At 47.0% G+C, this 22,845-nt stretch overlaps 2 protein-coding genes and 1 long non-coding RNA gene across 3 annotated transcripts; 2 read left to right on the top strand and 1 right to left on the bottom strand.

The window, feature by feature from the left end:
* Nucleotides 1-211: 211 nt before the first annotated feature.
* kcng3 (potassium voltage-gated channel, subfamily G, member 3) lies at nt 212-5,170 on the bottom strand. The gene is made up of 2 exons (XM_076143514.1): nt 3,801-5,170; nt 212-2,517 (listed from the first exon to the last, which is right to left on the bottom strand). The coding sequence occupies exons 1-2, from the start codon at nt 4,427-4,429 to the stop codon at nt 1,872-1,874; spliced, it is 1,275 nt and encodes a 424-aa protein (XP_075999629.1). The 5' UTR covers nt 4,430-5,170; the 3' UTR covers nt 212-1,871.
* A 431-nt stretch (nt 5,171-5,601) lies between these two features.
* On the top strand, nt 5,602-16,475 carry mta3 (metastasis associated 1 family, member 3). Its single transcript, XM_076143605.1, has 14 exons — nt 5,602-5,894; nt 7,935-8,002; nt 8,927-9,020; nt 11,265-11,391; nt 11,589-11,652; nt 11,781-11,898; nt 12,492-12,594; nt 12,858-12,957; nt 13,056-13,244; nt 14,208-14,282; nt 14,910-14,968; nt 15,071-15,189; nt 15,613-15,770; nt 15,982-16,475. The coding sequence occupies exons 1-14, from the start codon at nt 5,867-5,869 to the stop codon at nt 16,228-16,230; spliced, it is 1,551 nt and encodes a 516-aa protein (XP_075999720.1). The 5' UTR covers nt 5,602-5,866; the 3' UTR covers nt 16,231-16,475.
* Nucleotides 16,476-18,349: 1,874 nt separating this feature from the next.
* On the top strand, nt 18,350-22,004 carry LOC142993010 (uncharacterized). Its single transcript, XR_012961097.1, has 3 exons — nt 18,350-18,433; nt 18,959-18,990; nt 19,083-22,004. It is a non-coding gene; the product is annotated as an uncharacterized LOC142993010 (long non-coding RNA).
* The last annotated feature ends 841 nt before the right edge of the window (nt 22,005-22,845 follow it).

The following is a 22,845-nucleotide window of genomic DNA, read 5'->3' as shown; positions in this document are numbered from 1 at the left end:
ATGTGGCAGTAACTACATTCATTAAGTTTAACACACAAATCATATGTCCATAAGAAACCTAAACCCTGACTGCAAATGGTAATGATAGTCTTTCAATTCAATTAAAATCACATCCCTTACATTTTACAATATCCACAGTATGATGTCATTTCTAAAAAGTGACCACAAATTCTCATTTCCATCAAAGCATTTTATTATAAAAGGTGTTACATTGATCAAAGTAATTACAGTCCATACGCTACGAATGAAAAAGTGTTGATTGATGTTTTCAATCAAAATGCACTGGCCTATCAGCTATGCCACATTAGTCTAATATATACATGAGAGTACAAATGATGCATTTAAAGCCATGTAATGAAAAAATTATCAAATGTAACTTTAATCTCTTTCATTTATTTATACTTTTTTTTAGATTTTTCCTATTTAAAAAGAACAACAAATAGTACAACAACAAAGATATTGAGATATGTACAGTGTATACTACATGCTGGACCCTACAGAGACAACAGAGATGATTCCTGCAAGGTTTGTGAGGAAATAACAAAGTTTCAATCAGACGGAGGATTAACTTAACACAGCTTCATTAAATCTTCTAATTTCCTTTGGAACAGAAGAGCCAGATCTTGGTGTGTGTGTGTGTGTGTGTGTGTAGAAGAGGAGGGTTGATGGCAACAGGAGGAAGAGGAGAGGCGAAGCAGAGAGAGACTGTTGTGTGGGAGAGGTGTTGAGTTGTTTGTTTGTTGGATCATGTGTCTCCTCAACAAATCTTGGCAAGCCACAGACATGGCAAACATGTCTGAATCATGAATGTCAGCGTGTCATCATCTGTGACGGACTAAGTCATGCATGTGTGTGTGGATATAAATATATATATGCATCAACTGTTGTTTTCAAGTATCTCAGCAATCCTGTGGAGATATATTCTCAGTAATACGGAGGCAAATGCAGCTTGTCAGTCAAGGAGAACGAGTGAATGTTGCTGGTTTGTGCACACACAAATCAACCAACAGAATGATTGACATGTTGGAGGATGAGGTTGCCTTGGAGACACAGAAACACAAAATGCCCCACTTTCAATGCTTAGAAATGAAGATGCAATACACACGTCTTTCTCATTCCAGTCTTTGTGCCGTGGCCTCTGTCATCTCTTCTCTCTCTCTCATTTGGTCCCCTCATCTTTTGTCCTCCTTTTCACACTCCAGCTGCCCTGTCGTATGCGTCACCCCTATACGTTAGCCGTCACCCTCTAATCCACGCTGACCTGTCTCCATATTCCATTTTATACTCTGCCTGACTTAAGCACCCGTGATCTCTTTCTTCACCCCGTCTCAATCCCCAATATGCACTCGTTGTTCATTCCATCTCTACGTTTCACAGAACACATGTAGGTCACACATCAATCTTGTGTAACTTGGGCCATCTGGGTGCAAAGCTTGGACCGAGTCAAAGGCTTGCGGTCAGGCGGGCACACACAAACACACACGCACGCGCACGCACACGCGCACGCACACGCACGCACGCACGCACGCACGCACACTGACACGCATCATTAATCATTACACTCATCAAGGCACACAAAAACAAGCTGTCTCTGCCAATGTTTGTGTATTTTATATCAATAATCATTTGTGTCTGTGCTGTCAGGAGACATCAGGCTGAATCATGCTGGGTAAAGAGGATGATAAAAAGGTCATCAACGCTACAGGCAGGAACTGGACCGGCCAAATAAAATCAGGTGCAGCTCAGGCAGGAAACAGGAAGGGGCACAGAGAGAATCGTTATTTAACAAAACAGGATCAGCAGGTCCACTAGTTTGCTGAGTATGACATCATTGAGGAGAAAAAGTTGTAGTTTCTGTGTTAAATTCCTGTTTACTGAAGTATCTCTGAAGATAAGCTACGTGTGTATCTGGCAGAGCGGAGTTTGAGTTCCTGGTAGCACTGTACAAAGCTGTGGTAGATGAATGTGATGGGCAGCGCCAAGAGAACGATGCCGCTCACCACGCACATGCCACCCAGCAGCCGTCCCCCAACTGTCACTGGATACACGTCCCCGTACCCCACCGTCGTCATGGAGATGATGACCCACCAGGCAGCTGCCGGGATGCTGGCGTAATCCGGATTCTGCGTGCCCAGGTTGAGGCCGTGCTCCAGCAGCTGGGCCAGAGCGCTGTAAATCGCCATGGCGACGCAGACAAACACCAGCAGCATGACCATCTCCCGGTAGCAGCGCCTGAGCGTCAGTCCCAGCGTCTGCAGGCCCAGGAAGTGTCTGGCCAGCTTCATCAGCCAGAACACGCGCATCATCCTCAGCACCCGTAGAGTCACCCCGGCAACTCCGAGCCCGGCGCCCGGCATCCCTGCCCGAGCCATCGCCATGGTGACATAGTAGGGGGTGATGGCAACCACGTCGATGATATTTAGCGGCCTGCGAAGGAAGTCCCATTTGTTTCTGGCGACAAGGAAACGCACCAGGCACTCAGCTGTGAACCAGCCGATACACACTGCCTCCACTATCCTACAGAGGCGGGAACAGAGAGAAACAGACGAGTCAAACTGAGTGTAAACAGGAAATGGGGTGGGAGGTATAAAGAGATATGACATGACTCACACTTTGGGAATGAAGGTGAAGCAGAGGGGAGCAAACAAGGAAGAGTGAGAAACAAGGAAGAAGTCCCTGTTATGGATGGAGAGTGGATGGGAGCAAACAAAAGCAGGAGGACTGATGGTAGACAAAAAGTAACAAATCAGAGCAGAGGAAGGAAATTGTGAACGTGCGGCACACGGAAGCAGATAATTACCCCTTTGATTAGCACAGCAAAGGCAATCAGGCTAAATGAGAGTGAGATAGTGCTCGACTATGACAGAGAGAACCTTTCAAAGCCGAGCGAACACCACAGAGCCGGAGGATAACAACATCGACTCAATTAGGCCAAACCAAATTATAGGGCCACTGAGAGAATTACATCACCTATACTGGCTTTTAAACTGATGGGAGAATACGGGACTCCTTTCCACCCGGTGAGCATAAACTTCACATTAGTTGATTACCTAACAACTGTAACGGATCCAAACCTCAATACCCAACGCGGCCTGAGTGAGCATAACCTAACCTTATATAGAGAGAGGACTCCCCATGCCAGCATAACTTCCCTGAGGGGACAGACTGAGAGCTCAGGCTGCGTTTTACGTTTCATATCTGTACCAAATGATGGACTCGTGTCAAAATGTGGGAACATCAGTCGGTGATTCCTGTAAAAGGTTCAATTCCTGCTCACTTAACCGAATTCACTATCCCATATGCACACCTTCCTTATCTATTGGAGGAGTGTGAATTGCCAAACACTGTTATCTCGTTTTTCCTCCTTGTGTGCTCTGCAGTGTAATAAATGCATTCAAATTATGAGGAGAGACTCTGGAGGAACAGACTGCACAGAGGACGTACTGTTAATAATTAACACTTTTTTAAGTCATATTGATTGGTTATCGATCGCGGTGAGGCTAAGACCTAGAGCTGCGCGTAGGAGCAGATGATGAGGAGAGGAGACTTCCAGAGCGACGTAGCCTCTGTGTTGATTGATTTTGATGCTTTGTAACAATACAATATATCATTACAAATGCCAAAGTGTGTGAGCGAACAAGATTGTATGAACGTGGCGAAAAGGATGAAAGAGAGTTGTTCTTCCAAGTGTTTCGCCTGTTGCGCCTGTGATGCGTTTACGCACCGGATTATGGAGGACTGTGAAGTATCATTCAATCCTTCTCTTCTTTTATCAGATCTTTATCGACGCTTTCTCTTACTTGTGCTCCTCCACCGTGTTCCTCTTGGCTGTGTCCCAGTCCGGTAAGGTGCTGGCACAGAGCATAACCATGGACACGATCACGAAGATTACGGAGATTGAAGCCAAAAGCTGCGCCGCCAGGGACGAGTTGGGCTCCTCGAAGGTCTTACGCATCTTCTCCATCCACCGAGCGCGCCTGCTGACCGCCGCCGTCCCTTCCGCGGGCTCACTCGGACTTTGAGATTCGTCCCCCGAAAGTCGGATGTCCCCTTCCGAGAGATCGTCCAGACCCATTTCGGTCATCCTGTCGTCCAGGCGCTTCTGACAGCAGGTGTCCAGGTGGACGCTCTCAAGTCCCCAGTAGAGCATCTCCGTGTAGAAGGACAGCTCACACACTCCGGGGACGAACCGGAGTGTCCCGGAGCGCACGTACAGCATGATGAACACGAAAGCCTGAGCGTGGCGGTCGAAGAAAAACTCATTCCGGTCCCGGTCGTAGTCGTCGCACAGTTCCAGGACCTCTTTCTCTGTGGCGCAGGCATGCAGGCGGCTGACGCGGCGCAGAGGGAAATCCCGGATCACCTCCCGGGTGAAGGCGTACCGGGTTCCCCCAACATTGAGGACGCAGATGCTCTTGCCAAACTTCATCTCGCCAGGCTGAAAGTCTATCCGGACCCCCTCTCCTCCGGGCTCTCGGTCCCCGCCATAGCGGTAAGGTGGTGACTCCCCCGGTGCCCTCTGTGCCCGGGGCGTGGCTGTTGCCTCTTGGGTGCAGGAGATCCGCGGCGGAGCTGGAAACTGGAAACTACCGCTGTCCCTCACGCTCCACTCCCCCTACTAGACCAGACTCTCCACCCCAGCCAGCGGGAGCCAATCCCGTCAGTGATGTCACACACACTCATGCATACGCACGCACACACACATAGGAGAGACAGAGCAGTGCAGGGAAAGACAGAAAGTAGCTTTTGCGGATATCTAAACAATTCTTTTAAGCAGAACAATTGTTAAGTTTTGATCCCAACATACGGCTATACGTAATTTGTAAGCACATTTCTGTGGAGGTACAATCACAGTGTCATAAAGTAATTTTCTTAGCTGACATGATGCTGTCACCTAGAGACAAATGAGCTCCAGCTGATGCCGTTTAGGCCACATGTTAGGGGAGGAGGAGAGAGTCTGAAGGGGGTCAAAGGTGAACAGAATGGGTGCTGACCTGTGATCCACCGCCACCGCCATTAATAACAATCAGCGGGTAAAAGAATCACTGCATGCCTGCGTACAATTTGTCCAATTTGCACAACAAAACCCTACATATGGAATTTATCAGTTATGATTAGAAAACGAGTCTGTTAATGATAAACTAATGTGAATGTAGGCCCAACACGCTGCAGTTTCACTTTGGCTTTTTGTTATGAGAAGTTTTTTAGTCATGAAAATAATGACTTTATATAACAATAGTAATGGTCTTATGATATTGTTTAATAGATATAATTGTGCCTGAATCAATTTATACATACATATTAAATACAGCATTGTTCAAAACGTGTATATTGTATGTATAATTTGGTCGAAAACAAGTTAAGTACATAAACGTTACTTTTTTCAAATTGATGGGGTTAATATTTTGAATATTTTATTATATTATCGTAATTATTATCATTTATTTGAGCGAATCTGGAGTAGATGGTACATTGGAATTCCATGGTCACGATTGGAGTTTAAACGTGCAGAAACGTGAGGATTGCATGCGTGTGTGTGTGTGTCTGAGTGTGTGTAAGTGTGTGTGAGTGTGTGTGAGTGTGTGTGCGTGCGCGTGCGCCGTCCCCAGTCAGTGGTTTTTCGGGTTGCTCGTCTCTTTTGGCTGCCGTGCTGAGTTCACTGTATTGTATAGCTACTGTGAATCCGTAGAAGAGGGGGGGGGCCGCTTTGACTCAAATCTACCCGCTTGGTTCCACGTCCAGAGTCTCCGCGGTCATTATTTATCGCATCGCTTACGGTTGAAGAAATAGAGTTTTATTATTTTTATTAATTTATTCTATTTCGCGTAGTTTATGGTTTGCGTTTTAACACTCCGGGAGGGCAGAAATGGCGGCCAACATGTACCGGGTCGGAGGTATGTATGTCAATGTGGATCTTTTTTATCAAACTGAAGCCGTCCAAGTTTTGCCTCTGGGTGTATAACGCAACGATATTACAGCTTTCGGACAATAAAAAGAGAGATTTTAGCTGCGCTGCTCTAACACGGACGCGTTAGTTCGGAGTAGGAAAGTGTTAATTTCTAAATATTTGGGATCCAAAATGGGTCAGGCCTCGCGCTTGTCGTGGCCACAGCAGCTAGCCGCCAGCTTTGCTACGCGGCTAGCTTCAAACGTAAACATTTTTTTTTATTTTGCATTCTCCGCTACCTTTGCTGCACTTCTGGTTTCATTTAACCGGTTGCATTGCGCGGCTGGGTGTTTTGGCAGAGACGTGTGTTAAAAATGTTGTTAAACCGTAACCACGGGCAGTGTGTGAGAGAGAGACTGCCTTTGTATTTGCCTCCTCTGGCATGCAGCCATTAGTACGAGTCCTTGTTTAGCTAACGTTAGCACCAGCGGTTGGGCTCGCTGATTGCTATTATCGCAGCTCCATTGCTCAGTCTTTACACTATTTCAACAATGCATCCATCAATCTCGTCGGTATCACATGTCGAGCGTTAGTGCGCGGCTCATCCACGGATTCCACGCTGGTCCCCGGGTGTTATTTACTACCGCTTTTGGCTTGCAGCGGCTAGCTAAAACTCGTTAGCAGTCCACTGGAATTCAACATCAAATTATTGTCTCGTTTCATGGCGTCGTTGCGTCGAGCTGAATTAAAGCTTCCACCTTCTCTCCACGCTGCCACCACTTCGTGTCAGGCCGGGGCTTCACTGAAACAACACTGAAGCTTCACATATAACAAAAGCAAAGATCACATAATTTCCTATTAGCAGCAGTTTATTTACAATGTATTTGATTGTCACCTTTGCTGCAGTGCTGGATTCTACAGCTCTTTGTACTTTCTGCACCCCGGCAGCTATACAAGCGAATCAAAGTTGTTTTTTCTCTGGAAAAGTAGAACAATACTCTGCAGCAGACTGATGGAACAGTTTTTCAGGGCTCTTTTGCAAGTGAGGCACATGTGCAGAGTTAAAGATTGATTTGTTCAGCATCAATAAAGGTTCTGTGTAGCTTTCCTATAGTGTTTCATTGATTTAAAACATAGCAACGTTTATTTACATTGTGATCACTGGGGGGAATGAAGGATTTGAGTGGTGCACATACTGTATAAGGACAGAATCATAAACAGTCACTTGGAGGCCCCATATGAAGAGTTTGCAATCACCCAGTGAGATGAGAAATTCCGGTTCAGTTACATTTAATCTGTTCCATTCATAGACTACAGATGAATGGAATGATTCTGTTATGATTATCAACTTTGTCCCATCAGTTTCAGTGTTTAAAAATGTCCAATGATGTCACCGCTCAGTTCAAGGTGACAGCTTTAAACTCAAGTGATATTTCAGGAGTTGTCGATTCATTTTGTATCAGTCTATGGCTTGATTAATTGTTTCTGTCAGTTGTAGAATTGATATTGAAATCCACAGCAGAGTTAATCAGATGTATTTACTTCTCTACTTGGAGGTTTTTATGTGTGAGAATCTGTATTTGCAATGTCTCTGCTTGTATCCGAAGGGCAGTTTTTGTAGTTTATGGATGGTTAGAGTTGAGTCTGGCTGGTTTTCTGCCAAACAGGTTTATGCTAAGTGTTGTTTATTAAGGGGGAGGAATTTAACTTCAGCTTTTATAACATTTGCTGTATCTTGTTTTGTTTGGTGTTTTTTCCCTCACCAAACGCAGTGTAAACATCAAACAAATGCAATCTAACTGTGGACATCCTACATGTTGACTTACCTTACCCACTCCCAATAAGGTGCCTTGCTCAAGGGCGCATTGCAAAACTTGCACAACAACACACATTTGTCCTTTAAATAGTATTCTAATGAAGTGGTATGAAGATAAATCTCCAACTACATTTTATTGATGTTTTCATCCCACCTGTGTCCTTCCACTTACACCCGACAGTGAAATGGTACTCTGAAGTCATGTGTGTGTGTGTGTGTGTTCTTTTGCAGATTATGTATTTTTTGAGAACTCCTCCAGTAACCCTTACCTGATCCGCCGGATAGAAGAACTCAACAAGGTACTGAGGCGTGGTTGTGTGTTTGTCATTTACATTTAGGTGTGCTTTTGTTCCTTTTACTGCCTAAAGGTGAATAACTTGGATTCCTGTGTGTTTAGAGACCCCCCCCCCCCCCCCCCCCTTCTCCTCCTCCTCCCACCCATTTCGTTATGAACTGTATGCCTGTGTGTGTGTTTCAAGCCCAAAAGTGTTTGCAATGTGATGCAAAGTGGTAGTTCTTCCCTGTCTCCTAACTGCCGTCGGTATGGTTACCGGCCTGGGAGTGAGGGCACACCTGTGGGAGTGTGTGTGCAGGGTGGGAAGGGTTTTTGTAAACAACATTTCAGCAAGACAGCAATCAGAATAATTGAAATACGGACTGGAACCGACTTTAGGACCCAAACTGTCTCGTTGTTGTTTACAAATAGTCAAAAAGTCAGTCAAATGCATGTAATTAAGCTTACAATTGCTTTAACAACCAGTGTCGGAAGAATGTCGATTCACTTTGGTCGTGTTGGACGCTGTAACTGCAACTGTGTTGATGTATCATATTGTGAGGCGTCACACTTATTTTGCTCACTAGTGACACAGAGTTCACCTACAACCTTCCCAGGTCCAGCAGAGGTTAGACGCAGCTCTGCCACCCTCATTCCTCCACATCCACATTCACTCCCTCCCTCCCTCCCTCCCTCCCCATCAGTCACAGCATTTAATACTAGACAAGTCTATAAAAGTGTGTCGGCCTAATTATACATCCTGACAATCAATCATCTGATCAGACGGGCTGTCGCTCCCCTGGTCAGCCTGTCATCACCGCGCGGCTTGACGAGCGCACAAAAGAGCCCGGCTCTCTGGGGAAATTAGAGGTTTGCTCAGTGGGGGGCGGGGGGGAGAGGCGGTTACCACATGTGTGTGTGTGTCATTCTCTCTCCTCTTGCGTTGCAGACGGCCAGTGGGAACGTGGAAGCCAAGGTGGTTTGCTTCTACAGAAGGAGAGACATCTCCCACAGCCTCATCCAGCTCGCAGACAAACATGCAAGTCAGTAATCGCCGCTCACTCACACACACACGCACACACTTAAAGGCCTAAAAAATGTCTGGATGGAATTTGTTTTTCATGGTTGAAAGATTAGAAGTTTCTTTAAGTCGCTCTGTCTGTTTACGAAAGTTGGAACCCGACTAGTCTGGTTTGGTTATTAATGGTTTTTGCTGTGTTTGCGTTTTCAAATGAAGCCAGTTAATCTTCGGAAAAAAAAAGCTTTTGGTGCGATTAATTTGAACAGACAGAAAAGTAATGTAAGCAGCCAAAAAACTGAAAAGGGTTTTGTCTTGGTCGAAACACTGTAAAGACAAAGTTCCTGTATGAGCAATTGTTTGTTTCCAGTGAGAAAACTTGGAAGTTAACAACACAGGCTCAGGAATTCATAGTGATAAACTCTGTGTCAAATAAAAGAGTTATGAAATGCGCAAAAAATGTTTGGAATGTATATGTTTTGTGTGTAATCGGTTGCCTCGCAGCTCAACAGTGTGTGCGCGTGTGTGTCTGGCTGCAGATGTTTACATTCGGCTGCGTTGAAGATGTTGGAGTAATGTGACTTTGTGAGAAATGGCATGGTTCCATCCGCTCTGTTATGTGGTTTATCTTTGTGGTATGATGTGTCACTGCGTATGAAGCTGGAGGGTTCGGAGGTTTGCTTGTATTGTACGCCGCCCTCAGTTGGACCGGAAATAGCTTTTTGACGATGCCTGTCAATCATCTCGTTGTGTCAGCCCTGCCGCCAGATACTGCATCCTTGGACATTGAACCATCGACTACAGATGAGTCGTATCTTTAATTAACACAGACGGAAGAGTTTGGTAATGTCTGTGTCGCTTTCGGCTCCGGGCGGCAATTTAGTGTTACTTGTGTGGCAGGGAGATGGAGACTTGAGACGGGAGAAATTGGAAGAGTTAAGAATCACTGTGTATAGTACGTTGTATAGACGCCGCCGCTGCGCTCACTCACCCTTACCATTTCCAGTGATGGTGAGCCCAGGGGCTGTGTCACAATGTGTTAGGAATTACCTCATTTCCGTCCACACAGCTGAGTGCTGAGCTAGATTTAGGTCTTTGTTCATCTTAGACTTCGGAACTGGTTTGCGTTCACACTGGCACGCCGTAATTCGGTCCTGTTTCTTTTCTGCACTAACGTTTGTTTCACGTCGTCGGCCTCCCCCGAATTGCTTTGTTCTTTTCCACACTAAAGCGATGCTAATTGCTGCTGCAGGTTGTAAAAAAAAATGGAGGTAACAACTGGCAGCTCCCCCCATCCCGGCCTTTGATGTCACAGCTCCTTTGTTCCCAACCGGCAAGATTTTGGGGGCTAAAAATGCGGCACGGGAACCGGCTTGTCTGGTTGAGCACCAGTGTGAAACCCTGTAGCAAAGCGGTAGAAGTTATCTGGATAACTTTGGTGTATTGTTCCCCGACGGGCGGCATTTCGGTTTGATCAGCCAAGCGGTTCCTTCTTGTTCCTTTTCACGTGTTTACTAGACAACACCAAGCTTTCACCTTCTTTGTCCCGAATGGCCGAGCGCGTCAGAACCGCCGCCTTCGTCTGACCGCGCTCGCAGACCGAACCGCACCTCTGTGATCGGCAGGATTCCCTCCCGGCATCGATAAATGATAGTGACGCGTGCCCGGTCGATACGGCTCCCTAAACCAGTCGCGCCGTAGCCCCGGAGACGTACTAATGGCATAAAAGCTTTACAAGTCCCACAATTTGGAACAGAAAGATATTTTGTGTCTGTTTTTGAAGTGCAGCAGTGCTTTTTTGTGTGTGCCTGCTGCCTTGGCATTGTGTCCTCACTCAGCTGAAGCCCGCAGCTCTCCACTTATCTGTGAACGAACATTGTCCTTTTTAAAATTTCATATCTCTCTGAGCACAATACCTCGGGACATCTTTTATACACGGCAGCGTTGTTTCTTCTGTGCTTTGGCCCTCCAGAGCTCTTGCACCGGCTTAGTGTTCATGCCTTGGGGGGGACAAAGGGTACAGTTATGAAATTAACGTCCAATTGTGAAATGGCCTTGTACTAGAAATAAATGGACGAGCGTTGATGAAACCTTTTGTAATTATAATTTTCTGTCGTGCTTTAAAATAGTGGTTCTTGCTTCAGCCCTGAACTTAGTAGTCATCCCTAAGTTTGGTCATTGTTTGGAATCGACAACTGGATATATTTCACATCCTTTTGAAATGATTTCTATGTCTCAAGTTGTTGCCGCTGTGTGTGTGTCCGTGCAGAGGAGTTGGAAGAGGAGAAGGAGAGCCCGACAGAGACGGAGCTAACAGAAAAACAAAAGCACCAGCTTCGTCACAGAGAGCTCTTCCTCTCCCGGCAGTACGAGAGCCTACCCGCGACACACATCAGGTACACACACACACACACCACACACACCACACACACCACACACCACACACACACTGGCCCCGCAGCTCCAGCGGCTGCAGGCATTACCCTTGAGTAGTCGCTCATCCACCCATGAAGACGTGCATCAAGCACCTTTTTGCTTCCTGTGTCTGTTTCACATTATCCCCGTCCTCTCTCTCTCTCTCTCTCTCTCTCAGGGGGAAATGCAGCGTGGCGTTACTGAACGAGACCGAAGCAGTGCTTTCGTACCTCGATAAAGAGGTGAGTCGAGGCAGACGGGAGGCACAATTTGTTGCCGTCTGTACTCGAGACCGAAGGGCTTTCGTTTCCCCCTCTCTCCTGTCTGAAATGTGATTTTGCTTGTTTGTCTGATTTGTGGTTTTCTCCAGGATACCTTCTTCTATTCGTTGGTGTATGACCCGTCACAGAAGACCCTGCTGGCAGACAAGGGGGAGATCAGAGTGGGGCCGCGCTTTCAGGCAGATGTACCTGAAATGCTACAAGAGGGTTAGAACACATTCACACACATTCACACTCATTTCTGTCTACCCATTTCTATTAAAATGTGCCGCATAATACAGATGACAGGTCTTTCCTTTATTATAGCCCCCCCCCCCCATCCCAATTCACACCGTCGCTCATCCCTGCACCCTCTGGCTCCGTCGTTCACATTTAACATTAAAGACAAAATAGCTGCGATTTGCTTCTCTGTCCATGAAGATGTGATGATGACGCTCAGACGGCTATATATGATTTTATCTCCCCGCTTCCCACTGCTACTCGAAATCCTCCAGAATTATCCCGTATATATTAATGTGAAGTGCTAATCAACACTGTTCTCCGTGGCGGCCCAGGGAAAATCCTGGGATTTGCACTCCGAGTGTGAATAAAAGCTGTAAGAGTCTTGGGTCCAGCGTGTTAATAAGACTGTGTGATATCTATTCAAAGCTCCAAATCTGAAAGTCTGTCGAGTGATGGTATTTGTTTCCAATTGTGTATTTTGACATATCAATCTCACACTTTATGAAACTATTATTGAATGATAAACCAATTTGCTCAGGCTGCTGCACCTTCATCATCATCTGTCCTGTGTCCCGCAGGTGAGGCAGACGACAGGGACCAGTCCAAGCTCGAGGAGAAGCTGTGGGACCCAGAATGTCCTCTAACCAACAAACAAATAGACCAATTCCTAGTGGTGGCACGGTACGACCTCTCACCTCTGACCCACCTCCTTCCCCCCACATACAGCTGCAACCTCTCCCCCTGTCTGTCACACATAACCCCCGACACAAGCCAGATTCATCACAGCTGCATGTTATGAAGTTGATTTCTGCAGCTACACCTCTGAACCTCTCGCTGGGCCACATATGGATCCATTCTCAGATCTGGCATGGTGTGACCTTTCTGCGTAATCTCTTTTATTGATATGGATTTCTCTGTTCGGCGTGTTTGTCTATAATCATCAGGGCGGTGGGGACCTTTGCTCGAGCGCTGGACTGCAGCAGCTCAGTCAGACAGCCAAGCTTACACATGAGCGCAGCCGCAGCCTCGCGAGACATCACACTGGTGAGTCGGACACGCCGTCGCCTCGCCAGGGGGGCTCGACAGCCAGTTATCATTCAATCCTGACCCTCCCCCTCCTCCCTTTACTCTGTTGGCTGCAGTTCCACGCGATGGACACGCTGCATCGTCACAACTACGACCTGTCCAGCGCACTGAGCGTGCTGGTCCCGGCCGGAGGCCCGGTGCTGTGCCGGGACGAGATGGAGGAGTGGAGCGCGTCGGAGGCCGCCATGTTCGAGGAGGCACTAGAGAAATACGGCAAAGACTTCAACGACATCCGACAAGACTTTGTAAGTTTGAGCTTCTAACACCGCCTAACGCTCGCCGTCTCACTCCGTGAGCTGATGTGCAGCTCAGTCTGCTGGGATAGGAGGGATATCTGGTATCTGCAATAGCAAACTGCCTCCCAGTTGCCAAGGTGAATTCAATAAACAAGATGTTTGAAGATTTGATCTGCACTCGGTGTTCTGGGGGGCAGCAGCTGCCAGATACATGGCTGTCTGCTCATTTCTGATTGTTCAGCTGCATTTTTAACTAAATGGTTGAACTTAGAAGGCAGAAAGACTGATGAGGCTGTTCTTTTAATTTTAGCTCCAGACTTAACAAGTATTTCATCTTGATGTATAGTTTTTTTGGTTTCCATACACATATATTTAATGTAAGGTGTTGTAAAATGACAGAACCTCTTGACTCCAGAATTGAGTAGGAGTAAGAAGTCTCATCTTACTTCTCAACTGCCCGTTTTTCCTCATTTGGAACAATTGAACGTGTGTGGCAGTGAAGTACAGCACTTCACTACCACCCTTTTTGCTTTCCGCCCTGTACCTGTACTGGGAAACAAATGCAGATAAGCTGTATGCATTGGCACCAGGTGCTCATGAATAGTGATTTAAGGAGGGGCTGTGTGTGTGTGTGTGTGTGTGTGTGTGTGTGTGTGTGTGTGTGTGTGTGTGTGTGTGTGTGTGTGTGTGTGTGTGTGTGTGTGTGTGTGTGTGTGTGTGTGTGTGTGTGTGTGTGTGTGTGTGTGTGTGTGTGTGTGTGTGTGTCTGTGTGTCTGTGTATATGTACGTGAGGCTGTGCGGTTCTTGTGTGGCGCAGGAAGCCGAGCAAAGCTGCTAAATCTCAGCCTCTGCGGCCACTGTGCCACGCTCATGCATATACATGAGGGGGGGCTTTTGCACCCAGATGGCGAGAAGATGAGATATTAATACCATTAATTTGCTCTCCGTCTTCCTCCCTCCCTCTCCGCGAAGCTGCCATGGAAGTCTCTGACCAGTATCATAGAGTACTACTACATGTGGAAGACGACAGACAGATACGTGCAACAGGTGAGACCTCGCTCCGTGTTTTAACCCGCAGGTGGACATCTACATTACATTTCGATCATTTGGCAGACGCTTTTATCCAAAGCGACTTACATTACATTACCACCCTTCGCAGAGGGGGGAGCAATTTAGGGTTCGGTGCCTTGCTCAGGGGCACCTCGGCAGGGACTCGGACGGGCAACCCTCCGGTTCCCAAGCGGAAGCACTACCCACTGAGCTACTGCCTCCCCGTCTAAAGTGGTCGAGCGAGTTTGGCCCCGGAGAGCTTGATTGCAAATTGGAAACACCTGCTGAAACCAGCCGGTCGCATGTTATTACAGCACGTCCCTCGCTAGTACAAAGCAGGCAGCGTCGAGGGTCGTACACACAAACGCCGGTCTGGCAACAAATGGCTGAACCCTCCGCTGCCGAAGGGTCATTCATGGGAATATATAATGTTGCAATATAAATCAACTTAATGGGTTTTTGGCGGGGGGTGGCTGGCTGGGAAACCATCAGAAGGCGAGAAGTGAAATGTATTTAAAGAAGTTTATGTACTCCAGCAGTCGCACCTGTGGGGCTCGTCTGGCTCCAGAAATGAATTCTGGGAGGTGTTTTCCCCTAACGTGCCTCTTGTTTCCCTCTGAGCAGAAGCGACTTAAGGCGGCAGAGGCAGAGAGCAAACTGAAGCAGGTTTACATCCCCACATAGTGAGTCATTCCACTGCAGATCTCAGGATTGTAAACGGCCGCCCGTCTCTGATCTCTCCCGGACGCATCTCAAACCTCAACTCTTTCCCCCCCTTGTTACAGTAACAAGCCCAATCCCAACCAGATTTCAATGACCAATGGCAAGATGGCGACGGTGAACGGGGCGGGGCCCGGGGCGTACCACACAGCGGGCGGGGGCCGAGCCTGCGAGAGCTGCTACAGTGAGTTACCCTCTTTTTGTGTGGGTGTGTTTGTGGCGAGGCAGCTGTGACCGAAATGAAACCTGGAACATTTGGCAATACATTTCCAATATGCTGTAGGTCTCGTGGGGTTCCAATCCAGAGGAAGTGCCTACCATTCAATTTCCATCTCCACTGCTAATCTGTGTCCACTAATCCAGGGATCAATAATGCCGCCTTTCACCATCTGTGGTGCTTATTGGTGCACTGTAGCTACTGATCTGTGTCAGTCGATAGCAGGCATTCAGAGTGTCTTCATCGGTATTGGCATTGATAATATCATTTAGTGAGAGAGAAGAGGGGAGCAGCAGCAGCAACAGAGGAATCAATGTGCCGAGTGTGTCCTCATCCCAATTTCCCCCGGGATGTTTCTAACAGACAGTAATGCATTTTGTATTTTAACAGCCATGCAGTCAGCCCAGTGGTACTCATGGGGGCCTCCCAACATGCAATGCCGCCTGTGTGTGTCCTGCTGGATGTACTGGAAGAAATACGGCGGCCTGAAGATGCCGAGTCGTGCAGAGGCCCCAGAGGAAAGGACCTCGCCAAGCCCCGCAAGCAACGTAAGCTCCTGTCAGAGGACACACGCCGAGAACACGTCTTACAAAGTCAGTAGCAGCTTCCCTGGCCTGATGTGTTCCAGTGGATGATATAATCTGTTCTGCCGCCCTGGGTCCAGTTTGCGTAACTATCAGTACATTGTAGCACAGAGAGTATTGGAACAGAACCTAACCTGGAGTGCTGTACGTCTCTTCCTCTCTGTCCCCTTCTCAGGAATCTCGCTCTCGGAGTCACGGCCCTCGCCAGTCCAACCACATGGTGCCGATGCGCAACAGCGGCAGTCCCAAATCCTCCATGAAGACCAAGCAGGCTTTCCTGCTGCAGGCCACCCGCCTCACCAAGCTGGCCCGGCACATGTGCCGTGACATCATCAAGCTGCGCCGCGCGGCGCGCCGGCCCTTTGTCCCCATTAACTGTGGGGCCATAAAGGCAGAGTGTAAGAGCTCTTTCAATTCCTCCTAACTTCTGCCACAAGGACACATGCTCGCTGACAAAACATTCATATGCATACACGCAGTACAGATCCACACACACACACACACATACACACAAACTCACACCACCCCCTTCTCACCCCGACTGCCCCATCAGCCCCCATCTCTGCCCTCTGTCTGTCTCTTTCTGTTTTTATTATTATTGTTATTATTATTATTTTGGTTTTTGTATTCTCCCACCCCGTTTCCAATAAAGACTGCCTGTCCTCATAACTATGAGTTTTGATCATCTTTTCATTTGCCGTCATTTTTTCTGTTACAGTTTTTAGTCATTTTGAATTTAAAGCCACTGGAATTATATGCATTTATTTGTTTATCGGGCTAAGAGACCTGAGCACCCCCGCACATGGACACACACACACTACATGCATCAATACTGATATTCATTAACAAATTAGATTATAGTAGAAACCGATAGAAGTCATACTCCAGTCTGAGCCATATATTTGCTGAAGTTAGATGTAGAGGAAATGTATTTTCCTAAGAGAAGCTCTATTTTGCACAGCGCCCCCCGCAGGGCGCACACACTGTGCTGTCATGGCTGATTGAGTCGTCTCAGCCGGAATGTTTCACCCTGTCAAATTCAGGATGATTGTAAATCTGAAACCTCAGCTTCAGTGTGTCTGCAAAGCTGATTATCTTTTTTTCGTCTTTGCACAAATCTTTCCCCTGCTGTGTGATTGATTGCGGACTGATATTCAGCCATAGGCAGAATTAGACTGATGGAACTTGGAAGGAAGGAGGTGGAAGTGAAAACATTTACCTGTTTGCTACCGGCTTTGCTACTGAGCTGCACCCCCGCTGTAGATTAGGCTCACCGCAGGCGTGCACCCATAAGGAGTCATCTACTGGACCATGTTCACTAAATGGTCCGTTTCCATACCATTCATCCTGTTTTGAAGTGTCCCAGCTCATGTGACTCCATCTCATTGTCCTTTCTCTCATGCAACTCCTGTCCAGTGACCACACGTTCTTGTAGCACATGGCCACTTTCTGTATTTGGGATGAGATTCACCACACAGCCATGCTCCTCCTCCCCCCCTCTTTACCTCTTCCTTTTCTAACGGTTGTTGCAATATTATCATCTCATCTTCTCCTTCGTTTGCTCTTTCTATCATCACTGTGTGAATGTGAGAGTACCAGTAGTCCTTCCAATAAAGTCTCACCTGAAAGCATCTTCTCTGAGTCCTTGTGCTTCATGTGTCTGTGTTACGTCTCCATCAAATCCACCACACTTTTTTCCGATTGGCCGTCGCGCCCCGGACCAACCACAAAGGCACGCCTTCCCCTAGCACGACTTCAACCTTCAGTGCCTGCTGTCATTATACCCTCATTTTGTTGTGTGTGTGTGTGTGTGTGACTGTTTGTTATCGGTGCATGTAAGCATGTACTAACACATGTATGTGCATGTGTGATAGATTGTCATGCAGTGGACACGTCATCCCTCTTTGAGTAATTTGGCTTTAATGACACTTTTCAGGTGATTTTGCTTGACTTCTGCTTCTTCTGTGCTGTTGCATTCATTTACTTGCACAATGATGCAAAGCCGTCTTCATTTACTGTACATTGAACAATCCACAGGCACCTGAACGAGCACATCAACCATTTCTCTGTTTGGTTCTGCCATAAATAATGGAGGAGCAGGAGGAGGTGGTTATGCAATCTGTGAGACACTGCATTAGTTGGTAAATGTGTGTGTGTATGTGTGTGTGTGTGTTTGGTTTAGATATGTTAAGGGTATCGGAAGGTCAGGGGACTCGACTGCCAAAAACAAGAGCTGCCCCGAGGAGCACTCTGACCAGTGTACTGCAGTTTCTAGGTAAATCACACAGAGCAAACACACACGCAATCACTGTTTGGTCATAAATATTTCATCCTGATCTTATTTGACTCTGGCGTGCTTAACGATAATGTCTCCTTAAAGCAATATGAGTTGATGTATAGGATGTCGCAGGAGCCTGAAGGTGACAGTTGACGCACCCTCTGTGTGCCATCTCTCTCTCTTTCAGAGTCACGTCCGGCGGCCCACACCTCTCGTTCCCACCGCACCCCCGGCCTGCAGGCCCCGCCGCCTCGCCGCCTCCTCTCCTCGCTCCCGCATGGGCCGCACGGCATGCTGGGAAAGCGCAGCTATCACCACCACAGCAGGGCAGAGCCGGAGAGACGCTCAGGTACAGACGCACGGACACACATTCCTATTGTCAAATAGAACTGGACTTTTTAAATAGATTTAATTTGACTGATTTAGTTTGGTGTACTTGTATGACTTCTTTGTTACACCCCCCAAAATTGGAAACCTTTCTTGTTTTAAACTCAATCACCTCTCATGTTGAATGATAATGGAGTCCAAACAGTGTTGATATCAAATGTTCTTGTCACTCTTTTTCTTGATAAAATCAAATTAGCAGAAATACACCCGGACTTGATAACCTTTTCTGCCATTTCTTATCTAAACTAGCTCCTTGGAGAGAATGACAACTAATTCTAATGAAAACGAAACAGCAGATGGGGGTCATTTGGATAATTTGGATGATTCAACTTCAGTCAGACACTTTGTTTTTTATTGGTAACTTTACTATTTTTACTGAAATTGAAATTGTCATTTGTTGCATTATTTGTTACTGGGAAAAGTCACTTTTGACAGTGTCAGATTCCTTTAGTTTGCATCTCTCTCACTGCTGTGGCTTCTCTTGCAGAGAACCCAGGCTCAACAGGTGGACCCCTGCTGGTAGGTGTGTTTTGATCACATCCTCTCCAGTTCTACACAACCGCATGCCTGCTGATTGTAATCAACTGATGCTTAATTGGCTTCTTGCACAGCACAATGGCCGCAGCAGCAGCAGTGGAGGCACTCGAGGCGGGGTGATGATCCGCAAGAGGCGCCCCAACTGGATCGATGCCCCCGATGACAGCTTCTTCCTTGTCACCCGGGAAACCAGGTAGGCACAATCGACCTTTTGCTGCCCTCTGATTATCTCTGTGTGCGTGGGATGGGAAAAATACAAACACACACACACGCACAATATGCTTAATGTACATAGACTTGCAATAAACTGATATTCCTCTCTTGCTTTACAAACCGGGGCCTTGTCTGAGATTGCAGTACTGAAACTGAATGAGCAGAAATGGCACGTCAGCCGCATTCATTTGCAGACTCACTGGAGCTGCAGCTTCCTGATTAATTCATCAGTTATTTATAATGATTAATTGTTAAACAGTTGAGTTGATAAAATGTCTTAAAACTGGCAAATGCATATTAAAATTGACCTTATTTTGTGGCACAATCTTAAATATTCATAGTATTCCATTTACAAAGGTGTTAAGCATTGCAAATAAAGTAAATGATCATATTTTAATGCTTAATAAAGTCATGTTTGGCATTTAACTTCGGGGTGAGAGCTCTGACTGAGTAATGACGAGGACAGGAAGTTCCTGCACATATTCACACACTCACACATGCACACACATGTACAACGAGTGCTGCGTGTGAGAGAGAAAGATGTTCTTCCATTAAGTGTGTGTCTAAATGAGACATGGCAATCGGCCCTCACAGCCGCCCTCGGACCGCCGGGGCTAAAATTAGAGCCTCTAACTGGCGCAGATGGACCGGCGAGGAGCCAGGCACCGCTGGGCCCTGAGTGGAAATATCATTACCACATTAGCCGAGGCTGCACTCATGTGGATCACTCACTTACAAGCAACAGCAATGCATATATGTGTGTGTGTGTGTGTGTGTGAGAGGCAGATGTAAAGAGAGATATCATCGCTCTGAATGCAGCAGCCTTTGAATTTGTTGGATTGTTTGCCGTCTCTGTGGAGTACAATAAAACCGCCCATTGAAATAAAAGATGTTAACAGATCTCTGAAAGGCAGCGGCGAAGGAGAGATGATGGGATGTTTAATTCCATCTATATCTCTCTCTCTCGCGCGCCCTCGCTATGTCATCTCGGCTCCATCTCTCTGCGTAATGCAGGACTATCCGACGTGACACGAGGAGCGGGGCGGATGAAGCATGAGAGAGAGAGATAGGGTGAGAGAGTGAGGGGAGGGAAGAAATCAAATTAAACACAATCAGGAAGATATATGATTCCTTAAGAAGTGGAAGAAAAGAGAGCGGAAGAGGAATAAAGCAAGCGGGAGAGATAAAGAGAGAGAGCGAGAGAGCAGGGAAATGCAAATGAGAAAAAGTGTTTGACAGTGGATTTATATGTTTGCTTTGCTTCTCTTGATGGCCAGCTGAACAGACAAACAACACAGCTTTGGGAGCCGCAGCTTAATCTGCACTCTTCTGCTTCATCAGAGCTCTGAGTGACAATAAATGTCCTCGCTGTTTGACAATCAGTCTCGGTGTACATTGTGCTTCATAGGCGTGTGTGTGTGTCTGTGTGTGTGTGTAGACTACCAGCAGGGACCTAAGAGGAGCTGAGGCATTTTCCATAGAGAAATGTCTCGAGCATCATGTTGTATTCATCAAGTTGCTGTGCATTAAGATGCTTTTAATGACCACGTGAAGGAAAATAATGATCTTATACATTGTGGTTCCTTGTCTGTTTTCTCCAAGTGAATTCCATTAGTGCGTTGTGCAACACTTAGTGTGTCTTATGGGCTTGTGTTTTATGTTGTGGGTTATAAAAGAGCCTCCCTGTCACATCACAGAGCCCATCACTGACAGGAAGTGAGCTCTGAGCCCCTCTAAAAGCCATCAAATCCCAAAAAGCCTCATCACACGGACAAGTAACAGCGATTCCACGCTTGATATTCTGTAAATGTTGCACTCGGGAATCCCTCCCACATGCCAAAAAGTGCTCTATTCCACTATTTAAACTTGAACGCTCAAGTAATAAGCACCAACACAGTCTGGCGTGTGCCAGACGGAGATCTGTTGTTGTAATGATAACACACTCAAAGCCCATTTCAACTCAATAAAGCTTCTATTTCTATGCTTCCATGTGTTCTGCATAATCGGCGGCATCAGAAGAACCCAAACCCAGTGTGTGGGCGCACGTCTACTTCTTGATCCTGTCCTGTCTTGTATTGTCCCTCAGGAGGGCCCGACGGCTGCTGTCCAGGTCCCAGCTGAGACGTGCCTGTCGACAGCCCTGTGAGCAAATCACCCTCCGCAGGGCCTCCCAGGCGCCACCGCAGGGGCTGGTGCTGGCCCCCCCACACCCTCACCCCAGCCTGAGGATGCGAGGGCCCATCGTCATCCACGACTGATCTGAATCCACATCATGTCCATCTTAACCTCATCCCATCCATGCCCATCTGCATATACGATAACAAGCAAATTCTTATACATCTTATACACACACACACACACACACAAACACACACACACACACCTTTTCTCTCATTAAGCTCTAAAACCCCGCCCCCCTCGCTTTTCTCCCCTGATACTGTTCTAATCCTCGCACACACACACACTTACCCAGCTGTCTTATTGTTTGGCAGACAGCAGGATGTGATGAGCCGCGATGCCTGATCTGAAAGTGGTGCCTGTCTGTGCAAATGAAGAATCCCCCCCCGAACCCCCCCCCCCTTGGCAGTGTGTTTTGTCTGTGCGGGTGCATGTGGCGAGTGTGTATACGATTGCGTCAGCGTGCGAGAGGTAGAGGGAGAGGGGACGTGTGCGTGTGTGTGTGATATCCTCTTACTTTTACGTACCGGACATAAAGATGCAACTTTGTGTGATTTTTTTTTTTTGTGTTGATGGCTAATTGTTGTGCAGTTTTATGAGTTTGTATAAAGGTTTTTTGGAGGGGTGGGAGGGTGGGGGTGGGGGGATAGGGTTGTTGGGGATGGGGGGGCGTTTGTTGTTTCTGACAGTGAAGGGGGGGGGGGATCAGGTTCCAACATGGGAGGAAAGACAAAAGTGTCCAATGCTGACATTAAAAAAAATGCACTATGAAGACTGACCTGGGGGGGGGGGGCCTTTAAAAAAACCCTCCCGGCTGAGTCAGCGGTTTATCTGTGTGTCGCCCGCATTCTGAATTGACGAGCCAGAGTCTTGAGTTGTGGAAACGATGACCTGGAGACATAATTTATCAAACCCCGTAGTCCTTTGTGTATAAAATCCAACCTTAAAAAAAAAAGAAGCTGTCGACGAAATTCCTGACAGATCTGCAGGTCAGCAAATGTGACACGGCGCAGACAGACAGACAGACAGAGAGACAGATAGAGGGATGGAGGCCTGGTCCTGATCCTGATCCATACATCCAATTGCATCCACGTCTGCCACACTGTATAATATCCTGTATATCTCATGACGGCACTGTAAATTCTCCTCATCCTATTTCTATTGCATACCTACCTAAACCCCGCCATGGGTTCTATACAGTACTTCCCTTCCAGCAGAAAAGGGCATGGAACACGTCACGTTTTCCCCTCAAGGCTGTGGAATGAACGGCAATATTTTGAGGCACAAACACCGAAGTGAGTCTTTGCCCTGGCAGCTGCTTTGCAAAGACGCGCATTTGTTTCATCGCATTTCAGTTCCACAGCTTGTGCTCCCGTTGATCCCCATTTTTGCAAATCCCCTCCCTCCCTCCCTCGCCTGCTTCCACGAAAATATTGCCAATGAGCG

Source organism: Genypterus blacodes, unplaced genomic scaffold, assembly GCF_046128005.1.
Source record: "Genypterus blacodes isolate CSIRO-AG114 ecotype Tasmania unplaced genomic scaffold, CSIRO-AGI_Gbla_v1 ptg000026l_1, whole genome shotgun sequence".
NCBI lineage: Eukaryota > Metazoa > Chordata > Actinopteri > Ophidiiformes > Ophidiidae > Genypterus > Genypterus blacodes.
The sequence above is the reverse complement of the archived record's forward strand: the minus strand, read 5'-3'. Positions and strand labels throughout refer to the sequence as shown.

Coding starts and splice junctions, on each gene's coding strand:
- kcng3 (XM_076143514.1), bottom strand. CDS start 4,429: ATGAAGTTTGGCAAGAGCATCTGCGTCCTCAATGTTGGGGGAACCCGG. Junction 2,518..3,800: donor AACACGGTGGAGGAGCACAA/GTAAGAGAAAGC, acceptor CCGCCTCTGTAG/GATAGTGGAGGCAGTGTGTA.
- mta3 (XM_076143605.1), top strand. CDS start 5,867: ATGGCGGCCAACATGTACCGGGTCGGAG. Junction 11,392..11,588: donor CTACCCGCGACACACATCAG/GTACACACACAC, acceptor TCTCTCTCTCAG/GGGGAAATGCAGCGTGGCGT. Junction 15,190..15,612: donor AGCCTGCGAGAGCTGCTACA/GTGAGTTACCCT, acceptor GTATTTTAACAG/CCATGCAGTCAGCCCAGTGG.